We start from the raw sequence: 16,135 nt of genomic DNA, 5'->3' as shown, positions 1-16,135 counted from the left end.
TCCAGTACCTATTATCATAATTCATATACATCACGTCCATTTTGCCTGCATGGTCTTTGTGGGCTGGTGTAGGAGTACATGTTGTACCCAGGAATGATGTGAACCCTGACGTCGCCTCCTGATCTGCCCAAACCGCTCTCCATTCCGCCCCTGGAGTCACCAGCTCCTGAATTAGATCCACAACCTCTTTGACGACGTGAGAAAGATACTGTTGTTTTGCAACAACAGTAGTGGAATAGGTTCACATAAGCGTTTCTGAACCTAAAAGTAGTTAATAAAAATTATAAAATTTTTAGTAGGGATTAGGCTTGCACCGAATATTCGGTTACTGTTCGGTATTTGGCATATTCGACACCTTTTTTAATATTCAGCCGAATACCGAATAGTAACTTACTATTCGGCCGAATACCGAATAGTTAAAATCAAAGGCACCGCCGCCGCTCAGCGCCAGTATTGTTTGAGTTTTAACTTTTATACGATAAAGAGCTCGCGATGGATCTGTATTTGGAAGTGTTTAGTTTACATAATATGATATGAAGAAATGATTTCGTTATTGTATATATAATAATTTAAACTTTATCGACTTTTGAGATTACAAAAATGAACACGCGAATAACTTTTTTCTGAATATTCACAAGATATACAAGTTACACGCATGTGTTGTATTAATACAATACAGTCATTCAATATACTCAATCTAAGCATTTCCAAATAAAGAGCTCTTATTGGCTCTATCGCAAAATATACAAACAATATTTTTGATCATTTTTTATTTATTATTATGATTAGCATTCCTAAAATATAAAAATAATATAGATCAATATAATTAAACTCGAGTTAATAAAAGAAAATATTAAATGTTTATAAAAGAAATAATTAGAAATACATTTACATAAGTATATGTAAAGAATCGCTTTTTTCATGATTTTACCATTTATTTTCCTATCACATGTAGTATTCAAGTATTTGGTATTCGGCCGAATAGTATGAGTGATGCCAAATATTCCAAATAACAAAGAGTAGCCGAATAGTGGTTGCAAGTCTAGGCATAAAACTTGAATAAACATGTAGCGCGCTAGTAATATAATAATTACTGCTAGTAATTACTTTAATACAAATGCTTAGGCGCCAAAAACCTGCCGGATAGTTGCCGAATATTCGGTATTCGGTCTCTGGAGCATGCCGAATATTCGGTATTCGGCATTTTGCCGAATATACTATTCGTTGCAAGCCTAGTAGGAATCTAACATTTGCTACGATGTAGAAAGAACTGATAATCTTGATTATCATTTATCTTCTACTTACCTGCCATCTAATGCACAATACAGTAATGGATTCAAGCAACTTCGACTATATGCTAACCAGGCCGTATTGTACAAAGCCGAATCAGGTACAAGATTCGGTTCTGGTACGAAGCAAGCTCCGAAAGGCAACCAGCACATCAGGAATGCGCACAAACCTGCCAGGTTGGCACGCGCAAGATCAGGATCGAAGGAGCAAGATATTTGCAAGACTCCCAAACGAGATGAAGATCCACTCTAGAATAATAGAATTGGTTATAAATAATTTAAACAATTGGCTTGAAAACTAGAACTAAAAATTTTTCCAAATTGTAAGACACTTTTAATATCTTTAATATATTGCAGTCAATAATAATTCCAAAAAGCATTACCTTATAATAAATACGAATTTTATATACTTAATTTAAGCAATTATCCATCCATTTGCTTCATTGAATAATCAGAAAATGTATTGTATCTTAACTTCGAAGATAACTTATGATTAACTTAGGTTTAATTTGCATCTCTGAACAAAATGTGAAACTGGGCCGTGAGTGGCATTCTGCCGCAAGTTGCATCAATTTCTCGATACGAGTAAATCATCGACTTACTTAATCAATAGGAACTCGGAACTCATATTCAGCTATAAAATTATCAACTGTTTATTTCTAAAATAAATTTTTCGATTTTATGAAAAACTGATCAATGTCATTTGCAATCGATCTTCCAAGCAGACTTAATAAAATGTAAAAAATCTTCTAAACATTTTCATACGAAGCAAGGGCTCGATCCAATCTTGCTAATCAAAAACTAATCATGATTCCCAAATGGCATCTTTTAATTAATTTTTCAAAATCGGTTTTGGTCCAAATCGTGGACCAACTATTTTGCACTTTTCTTAATGGTAAAATTTTTTAAATCAGTTCAGCCGTTTTTGCAAGAACGTTGACGAAAGGCAAAAATCGGTTCACATATACACACATACTTTTTAAAGGTCTCATACGATTCAGAATGATATGAAATGTCGAGAAAACAAAAATAAACTAGAGGTGTATAGCATCGTGCCTTAAGGCAAAAATTGCTGAAACTTTCCTACCAAAAATTATTTTTTTTAAACTCGGCAAAAATTTGATTTTTGAGAAAATTTTAACTTTTTGAAAAAAAACTGAATTTCTGGAAAAAACGTGTTTTTAATTTTGAAATATTTTAAAAATTTTGAACTTTTTTTCAAAGCACAAGTTTGATACACTTTATTTAAATCTCCATAAAATATATGATAATTTGATGTGCATATGTCTAATGATCATTTTTGCCCGCCAAATGGATTTTTAAAATTTTTTGTTACTAGATCAACGAAACCGCCAGGCCTGCCTTCCCAAAATTTAATCAGTTCTTCATTTCGTCAATACAAATAAAATGTTTTTTGAGTTATTAGAATAGTACTCCGTTCTCTTAAAAATTGAGTTATCGTTTTTGGCACTTTTTGCCCCGTATCTTCAGAACGGCTAGACCTGCCTTTGCCAAAACCTAATCAGCACGTCTCCTTATCAATATGAATCGAATGTTTTTTGAATTATTCAAATCAGATGATCGGTGTTCCCGAAATCGTCGACGAAAATTGGTATCGCACACTCACACACACACATACATCCATTTTTTCTAAGGTCTGCCAAAATATTCAGAAACCTTTGAAACGCAAAGATATATAAAAAATTTTCATTTTCGATTTTCTTGCGATTACTATAACTTACTCTACGGGAAGTTAAAAAGCAAATCGGATTTGCTTGCGAAAATACGAACTTTTTTTCGGAAAGTGAATAAACCCGTATGTTTTTATCTTTAAACTCTAAATTTTTAACTTTCATTACTATATATTTATTAAATTATATAATTATTAAAATCCTAAAAAATCGCGATGCTGTTGGTTCTTTTCCTGATTTAAAAATGAAACTTTTTATATCTTAGTATCAAAACAAGAGAAAATTATAAAAAATATTATTCCTAATAATGTTGAAATTACCGGACTTTTGTGCTCAGAACTTCGGGAGCAGGCGCGCTGCTGCTCCTTGGAGACTCTATGGCGCGCCCAAATGTGCAGGAGAAGTGCAATACAACATGGGACGCATACTGTTACCTAATGAAAAAAATATATTATTCGGATTTTGATCAATCTTCTTGAATTTTGTTAAGGGATTTTTTATGATATATGTGATTATAAAAATATAGTTTGACATTGAAAATATTTGAGACATTGTTTGGCATTGAAAAAAAATCAAAAATGTCATCTGCCAAAAATTTCAATTTACTTATGAGCCTAGGCAATATTAGAATATGCATGATAAATCCATGATCATGATTAAGAAAAATTAAATATCTACATTATTATTGCCAAAAAGCACCTGAGATGTGCCAGAAATTAAAATAATATAAGATACAGAACAGTATATGTATGGCAGGTTGAGTGATACACATATGAACAGGATTTGATAAATTAATTCACTTAAAATATGAATTTAAGAAATTCAGGGCCGGTTCTACCTTGAATGCGACGCATGCGAAAAATACGAGCATAAACCTAAGATTCGAATATGAAATTTTCAATATGTTTTTTTTTTTCAATATAATTCAAGAAATATATAATTTCTTCGCATCTTTTACTAATCTTTGCACAATATTTTTAAAATATGTTGAAAATTTCACTTTAAAACAACAAATGGGAAAGTAGTAAGTAGAGATGAATACATACAATTCGTCCCTTACGACATCAATTAGAAGAAGTATAAAATGCAATTTTGGATATCTTAAATAATAAAAAATTAAACTAATTTAATCCAACATGAAGTACCAGTGTTATGTTATGGTGATGTTTAATAATGAAAGACTAGATTTTGTTTGCTCTCTATGATTTGCTCAATAGAATAAATCGTATAAAATGCCCAAAATAAATAAGTAAAATGTTTCAAAAGCCAAATCTTAATTAATGATAATAATTTTTAATAAACTGTTAAAACAGGTAAAATAATAGGAAACTGAGGATCCCAGGAGCATCCCTGGTAATAATGTGTATTAAATTATTACTAAAAAAATGTAATTTAGAAATTATAACTACTAAAAACCAGTTAAAATATGATACGAGATTATAAAAATTATAGGGAACATTATTGGAGCAATTATTCTGTGTGGAAAAATCTATGGTAATATTGTACTTTTACCGCGGATACTATAGTATATTTATATGTATATTAATATATATATTAATTTTTTCTGAATTTGTTATACAGTTTAAAAGACTTCAATTTCCAATGTAGTGTGGGAATTGAGACTCATCATTTTATTTAAAGCACTTCTACATTTAACATCGCTCATACTGATGTATATGCATTTTGGTGTAAAGAGTAATTTAAAAAACAATAATTATTATATTTAGGTAAACTGTAAATATTAGTACAGGATATTAAAAAATTGAAGTCGTGGGTACAGGACAACGTTTGTCGGGTCATCTAGTATATATATATATATATATATATATATATATATATTATTTACCAAAGTTAATATATAATTTATCAACGCTTATTAGCATGACTGAGCTTAATTAACTCACCAATAAAGCTATGGGCCCCGCTCGCGTTTCATCCGTATCATCCAACTGTCGTCCCAGTTTCCTAAATCTCCTGGCACAATAATCTAAACCAGGAAATCCATCGTTCATGGTTTCTCTTGTAAGAGATTTGCCTTTTAATATAATTAAGTCTTCAGCTTCCTGATTCTTCATAATTTGAGGCACCGAGCACACCATGACGCAAACCAACCAAACCAGGGCTATCGAGCAGGCGCACCTTGCCGGTGTCAGGAAGACTTTGTTGGAAGGTCGATCAGGATAAACGCGTGATAGATTTTCTCCTGCTATAAGCTAAAAAAAATTAGAAAATTAAATTAGTATTAAGAATTTCATCAATTTTAATTTGGAAACAATTTTGCCAAAGATAGATATCAAATAAAAACATATTTGATTATTTAAAATTCTACAGTTTAGTCTAATGTAGAATTATGTTGCCAAGATATTACTCAATTAAGGATAGTGTAAATTCCATGAAAACACAGAACACCATACTACCTATAGTCCAGTCATTTAAGCTTAAATTAGGTAAGAATCTTGGAATTCGAGATACCTAGCTGTAAGCCTATAAATACTTGTATATTGCTACCCTAAAAGTTGTGTCAAAACCTACATATGGTAAAGTGTCAATACCATATGTAGGTTTTGAGACAACTTTAGGGTGTCAATATATTAGTATTTACAGACTTACAGCTGGGTATCTCGAATTCCAAGGTGAACTCACTATAATGAAAGGACTACTAGGGGAAAGTCCCCGAGTGTCGGACACCTAAGGTTATTTATAAAGAAATCAAACATATTTTACGAAATGTTTATTAAATTATGACTTATGTTAGATAAAGTTAGAAATCAAACTAAATTAACAAAAACGCAATCTTTGCTAAACAATAATTAATACTATCAATCAAACTTTGGTAACAAAAAATATGATTTTACAAAGTGGCACCTAGTATCAGACATTTCAAAATAATCAGCATTGAACAAATATGTAGCCAACTCCACACTCTGGAATGTTTGCACATTTGTGACGAATATTCCTAGATATTATAAAAAAAATCACTAATTATCCACCCTTTTGGCTGGGCCACACCGATGCTCTCAGCTGAAAAATTCATCATAAGATTTTGATTATTTGACTTGAAAATACGAAAAAAAGGGGGTATGTAGTGACCGTTAGCAGTCATACAGAACAAAATTAAATAATTAGAATAAATTACGTAAATTCTCACAAGAAATATCAATATGTTTACTATCCGGCGCTAAGGGACGACTTATTAGCGTCCAGTGCTAAGGGACAGACAATTTTGTGCATTTGGTGATACCTACTAAAATTACTTAAAATATTTAATAATTTTCTACCATTTTTCAGATAACAAAATATAAATGCACGAATACACTAGAATTACTTTCGTTGCACCTCGCACAGATAGTTACATGAAGTCGCCGAAATTGCCGATAAAATCGGAGAAAGGATCGAAGTTGACCTTAAAAGAGTTTTATACTAATAAACCAAACTTAATTCTTTATCCCTAACTTAATGTTAACCAAAAATCTTTCAACTATTGTTGGAAAATGAGTTGTAACCGGGCTATTAAAAAAATAAAACTTCTTATACTAATTATTTATCTTTGGTATTGATGCAGTAAATATATATTTAATAGTTTTTGAATTTCTTATATTAAATATTATGAATTAAATAAGGCAGTATGAACGCTTATTTTGGAATAAGAAATAAAGTTTATGATTTAAAACTAGAGTTTATATCTTTCGAGGTTAGACGGTGAGAATTTAACATATTGAGGTGTCTTTATTTTCTCCGTCCTACTTGAGTGCTCATTTTAATTTATTATACAGAATACCATTCGAGCTTATAAACTCTAAAAATTCACATTTATAATCATCACGTTTTATGTGCTTTATTCCATGAACTTTTTGTTTGGAGCAAGATCATATAAATTAAACCAAAAATTTTCCACTTGTCGCGTGAGGTATGTTTTCAATTCAGTTCTCATGTTCATGAGTTCAAACTTAAATTCGAACAATCGAAACAGTATATTTTATTATCTTTATTTGATGTAATATTAGACACTTTATATAAGTATAATGAAATAAATTTTCGTTCTCCACATCACACAATAGCATATAGAAAATATTCTCTTAAACTTCATCGGCAATTTGATATAAGTCCATGTTCGTAAGTAAGAAGCTCATATATCTTTAATTTTGAATAATAGATATTTATACTTTATCAAGTATAAATAAAAAAAGAATAATTATATTCTATTTGTCACTAGTTCATTATCATAAAACCCAAGAAAGTAAAATTTAAAATAATTTGTTATATTCAATCATAATACTTCGATTTCGCAGGTCTTCAAAAAAATTGCTGTTAAGAGGAATTAAAAACTAAGATTCATACTATTCACAGGGCTACAAATAAGTCGAAACAACTTTACATATTTGCACTATAATTGTTTTTATTTCTTGAATTAGTTATAAATCGCGCCTTTTCAGAACAAAGATAATATAATCAAGTAATGATTGTCTCTAACTATTTTTCAACTATTATTCAACATTATATTTGAATAAAGAGGGAAGATTATGTATAATAAGCCGTCTATTTAATTCTTACTACACCTACCCTGGCAAAGGTAATACTAAATCAAGGTTATATACAGTGTTATCTCTATAAAAAATGTACCCATGGAATTTATATTTCATACGTCTATAGAGTAAAAAGATCCAGGTAAAACAATTTTGAAAAACAGCATTTAAAACACGTTTCTACAATAATGAATTACATGGGAGTTTTACTGAACATGTTCAGATAGTTTTTTGTTTGATATGTGTTTTTTGTTGTTAGATGTTTATAATTGTTTAGATGTTCTCAATATAATTCTTCAAAGTGAAATTGGCCCTATGTGCCCCACCCTATCCTATATTTATAGATAATAATATTTTGGTTCAAAGCAATAGGTGAACCCATGTACGTTACATTAATTTAAGATCTGAATTCCGTATTTTTCCATATCACTTTATATTATAACCAATTTATTTTTTTCGTGTCTCTCAAGTATCAATTTTACACTTACGGCCATGGTAAATGCGGTGACCAAAAAACTTGTAGAAGCCAGAAACCACTGAAATCTGCATAATGCTATGGAATCGTCTGCTCCTGCCAGGAGAACCACTGCTGAGGATGGCACTAGAAGACCACTGATCAGAAGATCAGACAAGGCTGCATTCACCACAAATGCATTGCCTGAAATAGAAAATAAAATAATGTACTTCTGGTATATTTTAAACAGCTCTTCTAAAGCAAATAAAATAATTCCTAAATACTCAAAGTGACTCAAAGTACAAGGTTGTACTTCCCATTCAAAAGTGGAAGCATCAGGCAACACATTTTTTTAACGATATCATTTATAAAACATAGTTGCAAAATATGTTCTTGAACCAAATTAAATTATATTCAATATTAAAATAAATGATAAAATTTTTCAAATTCACATATTTTTTGAATGTTTCCAATTTGAATGGTCCACCATGTGCATGATTTAACTTGTATTTGAGACTGATATAGGTTGATCTCTTATATTATCGCTTTCAATTAAATCTAAACATTGCGATTTTGAATAGAATTTTCTAAAACACATTTGTTCGGACATATTTTCGTTTTATTATATTGGCCATGAAGGTCACAATCTTCATGGCATTGAGCTTTTACACGGAATGGTTGCTACTCCTGGTAGAGGTAGCGGAGAGTTTAATGGGACTAATTGTTCACTTCTAAAAGTAAAGTCCGCTTAACAACATGTATAATAAATAATAAATAAAATATATCTTCTTTCATTATAACTTAGTTACAAATCAGTGATTCTAATAAGAACTGCAACAAATACGAAATAAATCAGTATTTAATATTTTCCGCAGCTAGAAGGGTTAAATTATAACCCAACACCCTGAGTTAATCAAAGGAAAGTTTTAAATAATTTCATAACTACATATAAATTACTTGTAATTATATTAATTATATTGCACAAACACTATAGTGCTTGTATGCCTCAAAATTGTAGCTTATTATTTTAAATTTTAATGAATTGATAAAGTTTGAGTCATCACATCACAAAAGCAACTTTTGACAAAAATTTTGATTATTTTCTCAAACTTTGATGTATTTTTAACATTAAACTATTTATCTATTTTAGTATGTGACCATGATATCTATTGCCAAAAAAGGTTCATAAAAATCGGCAAAAATTTTTGTTTCAACAGTTAATTTCAGAAAAATGGCTCGGTAGATTTTTATCTAAAACTAATCAGTATCATTCCCAGCCAATATCTTTCACAGAGTTGTAGATTTTTTAAAATCGATTCAGAATTGAGAGCTAAAATAGCGAATAGCAAAACTGAAAAAAGATAATCCACATCGAAATACTTCAATTGGCTTTTAAATTTTTAAAATTGGTTTAGGCGTTTATGAGCAAACGTCGATAAAGTTGTAATTTTGACAAACGCTAAAAAAACGATACTAATTTTTGCAAACTTTGACGAATTTCTAAAATTAAACAATTTGTCGTAGAACCGTAATATTTTAGTATGATCTATAAGACTATGGTATCTACCGTCAAAAAAAATCATAAAAATCGGAGATTTTTTTTTAACACTTTATGACAAGAAAACGGCCCGGCCGACCTTTACCAATATCTTTCAAACGGTTTTTAAATTTTCAAAATCAATTCAGAATTGCGGACTAAAACGTAGACGAAAATATTTTCACTTTTCTGCTATTTACAAAGAAACGGGTTGACTTATTGACGCGCAAAATAAACGCTAGTCCTCATCGAGATACATCGATTGGCTCTCAAAATTTTGAAATCGGTCTAGCCGTTTTTGAGAAAACGTCGATTTACCGCAAAAAAACTATTACACACACATACTCACACACGCATACTTTTTCCAAATTTGGTCTCATTCGATTCAGAATGGCTTGAAACGTCGAAAAAACATAAAATTAGCGAATCGGATTTTTTTATCAAAACAAACTTCTCCTTCGGGAACTTAACAATGACAATAATTTTTATTAGAAATAGAAATAAAAAATTGCTCATTCGTAGCATGATATTTTACTTTATTTTGGACTTGCCTTTTTTATTTCCTTAGGTAAATAAAACTTATATTACTTAAGAGATATAGTTAACAATATTGTTCTTGTTAATTAATTAATAAGATACTGAATGCCAATAAATAAAACAATCTCTGTACAATATTGACAATATCACTCATAAATCTGTCATTTCTCTGCTCAAATATTCAGTTTTTCCATGTGCAATGCAACAGTACTGCGACCTACTTTGTAACGTATCAACCTATTTGACTGCTTTTGCATGACACGAATAGTTATTTAATCGCTTTTGTATAACTCCATTATATAGATGAAATTCAAAAATGGCTTTACTATGACATTTGTGTATTGTATAAAATATTTGATTACTCTGGAGAATTATAAAATTATTAGCAACACCCGGTAATTGCAGAAAGCTACCATAAAGTTTAATTTCCCTGAGGTTCGTTCCTGAAGGGAGTAGATCATTAATATAGTGTAGTAAGTATATATTTAAGTTTTTTCCATAGGATCTGCCAAATAACTTTTGAAGTAAAACTTCTTTAGGCTCGACTTGGGTGTAAATCCGTACAAATGCAACGGAAGTGCGTTACGGCAGATAAGAGTCCATAAGATAAGAGTCGAGTGCCAATGATTCGTTATTCGCCCTCGATGATATCATTTCTATACGGGTCGATTGTGATTAGTTGTCGTGTATGTGAATAGAGATCTGTCCTTGTATGGGTACCGGCTTCGATGTTGTATGCGTACCGATACCAACAAGGAAATCGGCATAGATAAATAAACATTTTAAAGTTACATCGTAGTACTAATCTTGATTTAATGAAAAATGCCTGAATCAAAAAAATATTTTACCCTGTTCCTTAAAAATAATAAAACCAATTAAACATTTGTGCCGTGTACTAAACGTAAGTTTATTGATTAGAAATTATTTCTATATTATTCGTAGTTTCTATAAATCTTTGAAGTTATTAAAATGGAAAATATTTTTAGGCAAGACAGATATTACAGCTGTTCCAAGAATGAGATTATATCACCAGCGAAAAAGTACAACCAAAAGTCAATGAATGTATGTTAATTTTAATTACATGAAGCTCTTCAATCACAATTACATGATAAGTGAAGTTGCAAAAACAATATTTGTTTAGGCGTTGTTTAACACAATCCACTGGGTGAACAAATATTGTAAAAATTATTAATCAGCAATTACTTTATTTCTCTAATGAAGGTTCATTTCAAAATGCTAATTACAATGACAAACCGATCGTGTCATGTTTGAAGTACGACTTTAATTACATTATTGTTTTTAAATATTATACATATTTTTAATGCTATTATAAATATATAATTTATAATTTATTATTATATAAATGTGTATAATGGTTAACACTAATAAATGTGTGCATCACAAGTGTTACCGTATTACTAATAAACATTATTCAAAATTGTTATTTAATGTGTTTATTTTTGCTTAATTGCCATCTTGCACAGTAGCAAATAAGTTTTACTTCAATCGCGTGTGAACCTTATGCGCACTCTTTTTTTAAAATTCTTTATTGGTTTTTAATGATAAAAAAGAAACTAATTCAAAGTGGAATATAATTGCTTCCTTTTCTTTTATACTTATTAATAATCCACAAATATCTGTTATTCAAAATTTGAGATACACGAACTTGTGTTATCACAAATGAACATTGAATTATATCAAATTTCAGATAAAGTTTAGGCGAAATATATGCTATATGATATATGGTGATGTCGAGAATGCAAATTTGTTTTTATTAAAGTCAGATAAAGAGGATAATATTACACCATCTATAGATACTGTTTCGATTGTTCGAATTCTTGTTAGTTAATTCATGAACATGAGAACTCAATGGAAAATATACATCAAAATAAACGCAGGGACAAGTGTAAATAATTTTTGTTTAGTAATTCATATAATCTTTTTCTAAACAAAAAGTTTGTGAATTAAAGTACATGATTACGTGATGAATATAATTGTGCTTTTTTAATGAGAGTTAAAAGAGCGCGAAGAAGAGCGAGTTCGTGATCTAAAATTTAAAACAAACATCCTAAATCATTAATCATTATAGTTGTAAAGTGGTTGAATAATAACTAGAGCATGGCATCGTGCCCTAAGGCAAATTGCTGGAACTTCCCGTACCGTAATTAAAAATCTTGCTGCGGAACCAAAAAAAAATTACACGAAATGTGTACACATTATTAAAATCTCTATAAAATATCTGATTATTTGAAGTGCATATGACTAATGTCATTTTGGCCTTAAAAATACATTTTTTAACTTTTTCTTTGTATCTTCGAAATTGCTGGACCTTCCTTCCCAACAATTTCATCAGTTCTTCATGTCATCAAAGGAAGTAAAATGTTTTTTGAATAATTCAAATAGGACGCTGCGTTCCCCGAAAACCTGAATTACTATTTTTGGCATATTTTGCCACGTACCTTTAAAACGGCTGGGCCTGCCTTTGCCAAAAACTAATCAGCACATCTTCCCGTTAATAGAAATTGAATGTTTTTTGAATCATCCAAATCGGTTGTAACCGCACGTGCATACATACGTACGTACACATACACACATACATCCATTTTTTCTTAAAGTATGCCAAAACGTTCAGAAACCTATAAAACGTAAAGATATGCAAAAATTTATCTTTCGATTGTTTTGCGATTAATTATAATTTACCCAACGGAAAGTTAAATATTTTTGAATAAAATATATTCCAAAGCTGTTTGATAATCCTCAAAAAAAAGATAAAATTCTGTCTATAATATCAGGCGTATTTTTATCAGTATCAATAAATAAAAATAAATATTGCTTCTCTAGTTTATTGTTTTTGTTTATGAGATTTGTTCAATATAAATAGAATTTCAAAAAGTCAACAAATTACATATATTTGTTTTCATTGTCCAAGAAGATTGCACACCCCTGCCTTGAAATACATATATCTATTATATAACCATTGAAGTCTTGTAATGGTTTTCTCGATAATATTTATTTATTTACCGAATTTCTTAAATTGTCTCAATTTCTTTTATCAATTACTATAACTTACCATACGGGAAGTTAGTAATAACTGAACCAATAGAAATAATAATAATAACTAGTTGGTATTAGTATTTTGCCTTGAGGCAAGTTACATGAACTTCCCGATATGTGTAAATAATCGACTTACTTTATAAAAAATAAATTAATTCATTAGTGATTACAAGTATTCCGAGTGGGTTTATTACACATAATTGAAATCGAACGAAAACGTTAACTCGGAGTATTATCTAAAAGCAAATTTTCTAAAACCAATAATTTTTATAATTGAACCGTAGGACTTTAATGTTTCAGTATGTTCATTAAATCCAAGCACTCTATCGTTATACCACGTAAATCGTCTAATTTCAATTCTAACAAACATCAGAAAAACTATTCATTTTCCCAAACTTTGATGAATTTTAAAAATTAAACTACTTGTAAGGTCGTAAAATTTCAGTAAGTTCTATAAGACTATGATATATATATATATATATATCGCCAAAAAAGTTCCATAAAAATCGGATTAAATTTGTTTTTCAGCAGTTAATGTATATAGATTATTTGCACAAGATTTTGTCTTTAGCTTAAACAGATACATTTCTAATAAATTTACTTTCTATCGTATCAATTTTAAGAATATATATTTTAACTTCTTACAACCCTTAAGTTATAAAACCCTAAAACAATACAAAAACATGAAAGGCAATGACCCATCGTTGACCTTTCTGGGTTGATACAATACGACTGAATTCTCAAGTCGGCAGCAGTCGTCTTCGATCGACTGGTCATCGGTCAGCTACATTCTACTACAATCAAGTAATAAAGGTAGGGGCTGGTGTTTATGAATATATAAAAATTATAAAGATGTTGGTTACACCCAAGTTATCAGAATGTTTTTAGAAAAATCAAATATTCTGATTATTTCTGGAAAGATCAAAGTATTCAGATTACTTCTGGAAAGATCCAAGTATTCTATATATTATTAGAAACATCCGAATATTCAGATTATTTTTAGAAAGATCCAAGTATTCAGTTTATTTCTAGAATAATCTTAGTATTCAAATTATTTCCTTAAAAATATCCAAGTGTTCAGAATATTTTTAGAAAGATCCAATTATTAACTTCCCGAAGGAGAAGTTTATGTTTTTATCAGAAAATCCGATTCGCTAATATTATGTTTTCTCCACGCTTCAAGCCATTCTGAATCGAATGAGACCAAATTTGGAAAAGTTTGTTCCAAATGTGTAGGTAAACAGATTTTTAGCCGTAAATCGACGTTTTCTCATAAACAGCTGGACCAATTTCAAAAATTTAAAAGCCATTCGATGTATCTCGATGAGGACTAGCGTTTATCAATTTTGCGCTACGAACAGCCAAGCCGTTTCTTTGTAAATCGCAGAAAAATGAAAAAATTTTCGTTCACGTTTTAGCTCGAAATTCTGAATCGATTTTGGTTCAAATTCAAAAACCTTAGATAGATCTAATTATTCTGATTATTTTTAGAATGGTCTAAGTGTTTAGAATAAATCTGGAAAGGCCGGGTATTAAAATAATTTATGGAAGAATCTAACAATAAGTATTCAGATTAGATCTAAGTATACATTATAATTTTTAAATAATTCAAGTATATAGATTATTGCTAGAAAGATTCAAGTATTAAAATAATTTCTGAAAGGATCCAAGTAGTAAGACACAAATATTCTGGTTATTTGATTCAAATAGTTTCTGGAAATTTGCTCAGAAAATTCATCTATTCTAAAAGCGGAACCATTCAGAGTTATTGATGTTTTGAAATGAAAGTCAATTTTTGAGAAAGAACAAACATTAAAAGTTAACATTTAGAACATCTTTTGATTTTGATGCGCTCCTTACTGAATATTATTAACACCACGGAGCATTCACGATTGATCTTAATATTCTATTTTGTATTCCTTGTATCACATAATTTCGATAAATTTTGAGAAAGTTTTCCACGAGAGGTCCATCGGGCGTAACCACTACATTGTCGAACACGATCTGACAATGTTTTTAACTGCGACTTTACTGTACGCGTAATTCAAGCGGAGAATCGATGAGAAAAGCAGTTATTATTGCCATCAGAAGTATAAAACCTTTTCCACTATGAAAATAATAAGAAAAAATAAGAAAGTGAAAATTTGAGTGTTAATAATGCCATTTCATAAAAATAATCTGTTTTAATATCTCTTGCAGCAAAAAACAAAAAAAAATTTTTTTTAATGAATCATTTTTGGAGTAATATGTCCAATAATAAATTTATGTCCAATTTCAAATTGTTTTTTTTTTTAAATTTGATGATTTCGTTTACATTAAATTGTCACATTTTGATATTCAATGTTTTGCGCTTTTAATTAATAATTTCATTAATTTTTAAATTATGTTGTGATATGCTTAGTGAATCGAGCAAGATTTAAATAACTCTGGTAAATTTTACAGTTAAGCTTATAGAGTCATGTATTTGCTCATAACCAAGATATTTAACCGCACAAACTGTTCAATACGGGACGATATTTAACCGCACAAACTGTTCAAGACGGGAGGAACAAAAAGTCGCTGCATCGGCCGGGAATCGAACCAGGGCCGCCCGCGCGGCGGGCGAGCATTCTACCACTGAACCACCGATGCTCGTTTAAGCCTTGTAGAGTCATGTATTAGCTCATAACCAAGATATTAACCGCACGAACTGTTCAAGACGGGAGGAACAAAAAGTCGCTGCATCGGCCAGGAATCGAACCCTTGTAGAGTCATGTATTAGCTCATAACCAAGATATTAACCGCACGAACTGTTCAAGACGGGAGGAACAAAAAGTCGCTGCATCGGCCGGGAATCGAACCCTTGTAGAGTCATGTATTAGCTCATAACCAAGATATTAACCGCACGAACTGTTCAAGACGGGAGGAACAAAAAGTCGCTGCATCGGCCGGGAATCGAACCCGGGCCGCCCGCGTGGCAGGCGAGCATTCTACCACTGAACCACCGATGCTCGTTCAAGCTTTGTAGAGTCATGTATTAGCTCATAACCAAGATATTAACCGCGCGAACT

At 30.5% G+C, this 16,135-nt stretch overlaps 1 protein-coding gene and 2 non-coding genes across 3 annotated transcripts in view; all 3 read right to left on the bottom strand.

The window, feature by feature from the left end:
* Positions 1 to 14: 14 nt before the first annotated feature.
* Positions 15 to 16,135, bottom strand: part of LOC113389332 (histamine H2 receptor-like) — a 59,035-nt gene continuing 42,914 nt past the window's right edge. Inside the window, exons 3-8 of the mRNA XM_026626376.1 lie at positions 7,992 to 8,161; positions 5,591 to 5,668; positions 4,885 to 5,193; positions 3,301 to 3,414; positions 1,306 to 1,538; positions 15 to 261 (exon numbers count right to left, since the gene is read on the bottom strand). Coding sequence (XP_026482161.1) covers positions 15 to 261; positions 1,306 to 1,538; positions 3,301 to 3,414; positions 4,885 to 5,193; positions 5,591 to 5,668; positions 7,992 to 8,161 — 1,151 coding nt within the window. The remainder of the gene's footprint in view (positions 262 to 1,305; positions 1,539 to 3,300; positions 3,415 to 4,884; positions 5,194 to 5,590; positions 5,669 to 7,991; positions 8,162 to 16,135) is intronic.
* On the bottom strand, positions 15,646 to 15,716 carry Trnag-gcc. The gene has a single exon. It is a non-coding gene; the product is annotated as a tRNA-Gly (tRNA).
* Trnag-gcc lies at positions 16,005 to 16,075 on the bottom strand. Its single transcript has one exon. It is a non-coding gene; the product is annotated as a tRNA-Gly (tRNA).

Source organism: Ctenocephalides felis, unplaced genomic scaffold, assembly GCF_003426905.1.
Source record: "Ctenocephalides felis isolate EL2017-DRISC unplaced genomic scaffold, ASM342690v1 CF-g0.4_SCAFFOLD_03573, whole genome shotgun sequence".
In the NCBI taxonomy this organism is placed as follows: domain Eukaryota; kingdom Metazoa; phylum Arthropoda; class Insecta; order Siphonaptera; family Pulicidae; genus Ctenocephalides; species Ctenocephalides felis.
This window is presented reverse-complemented; position numbering and strand designations above follow the sequence as displayed.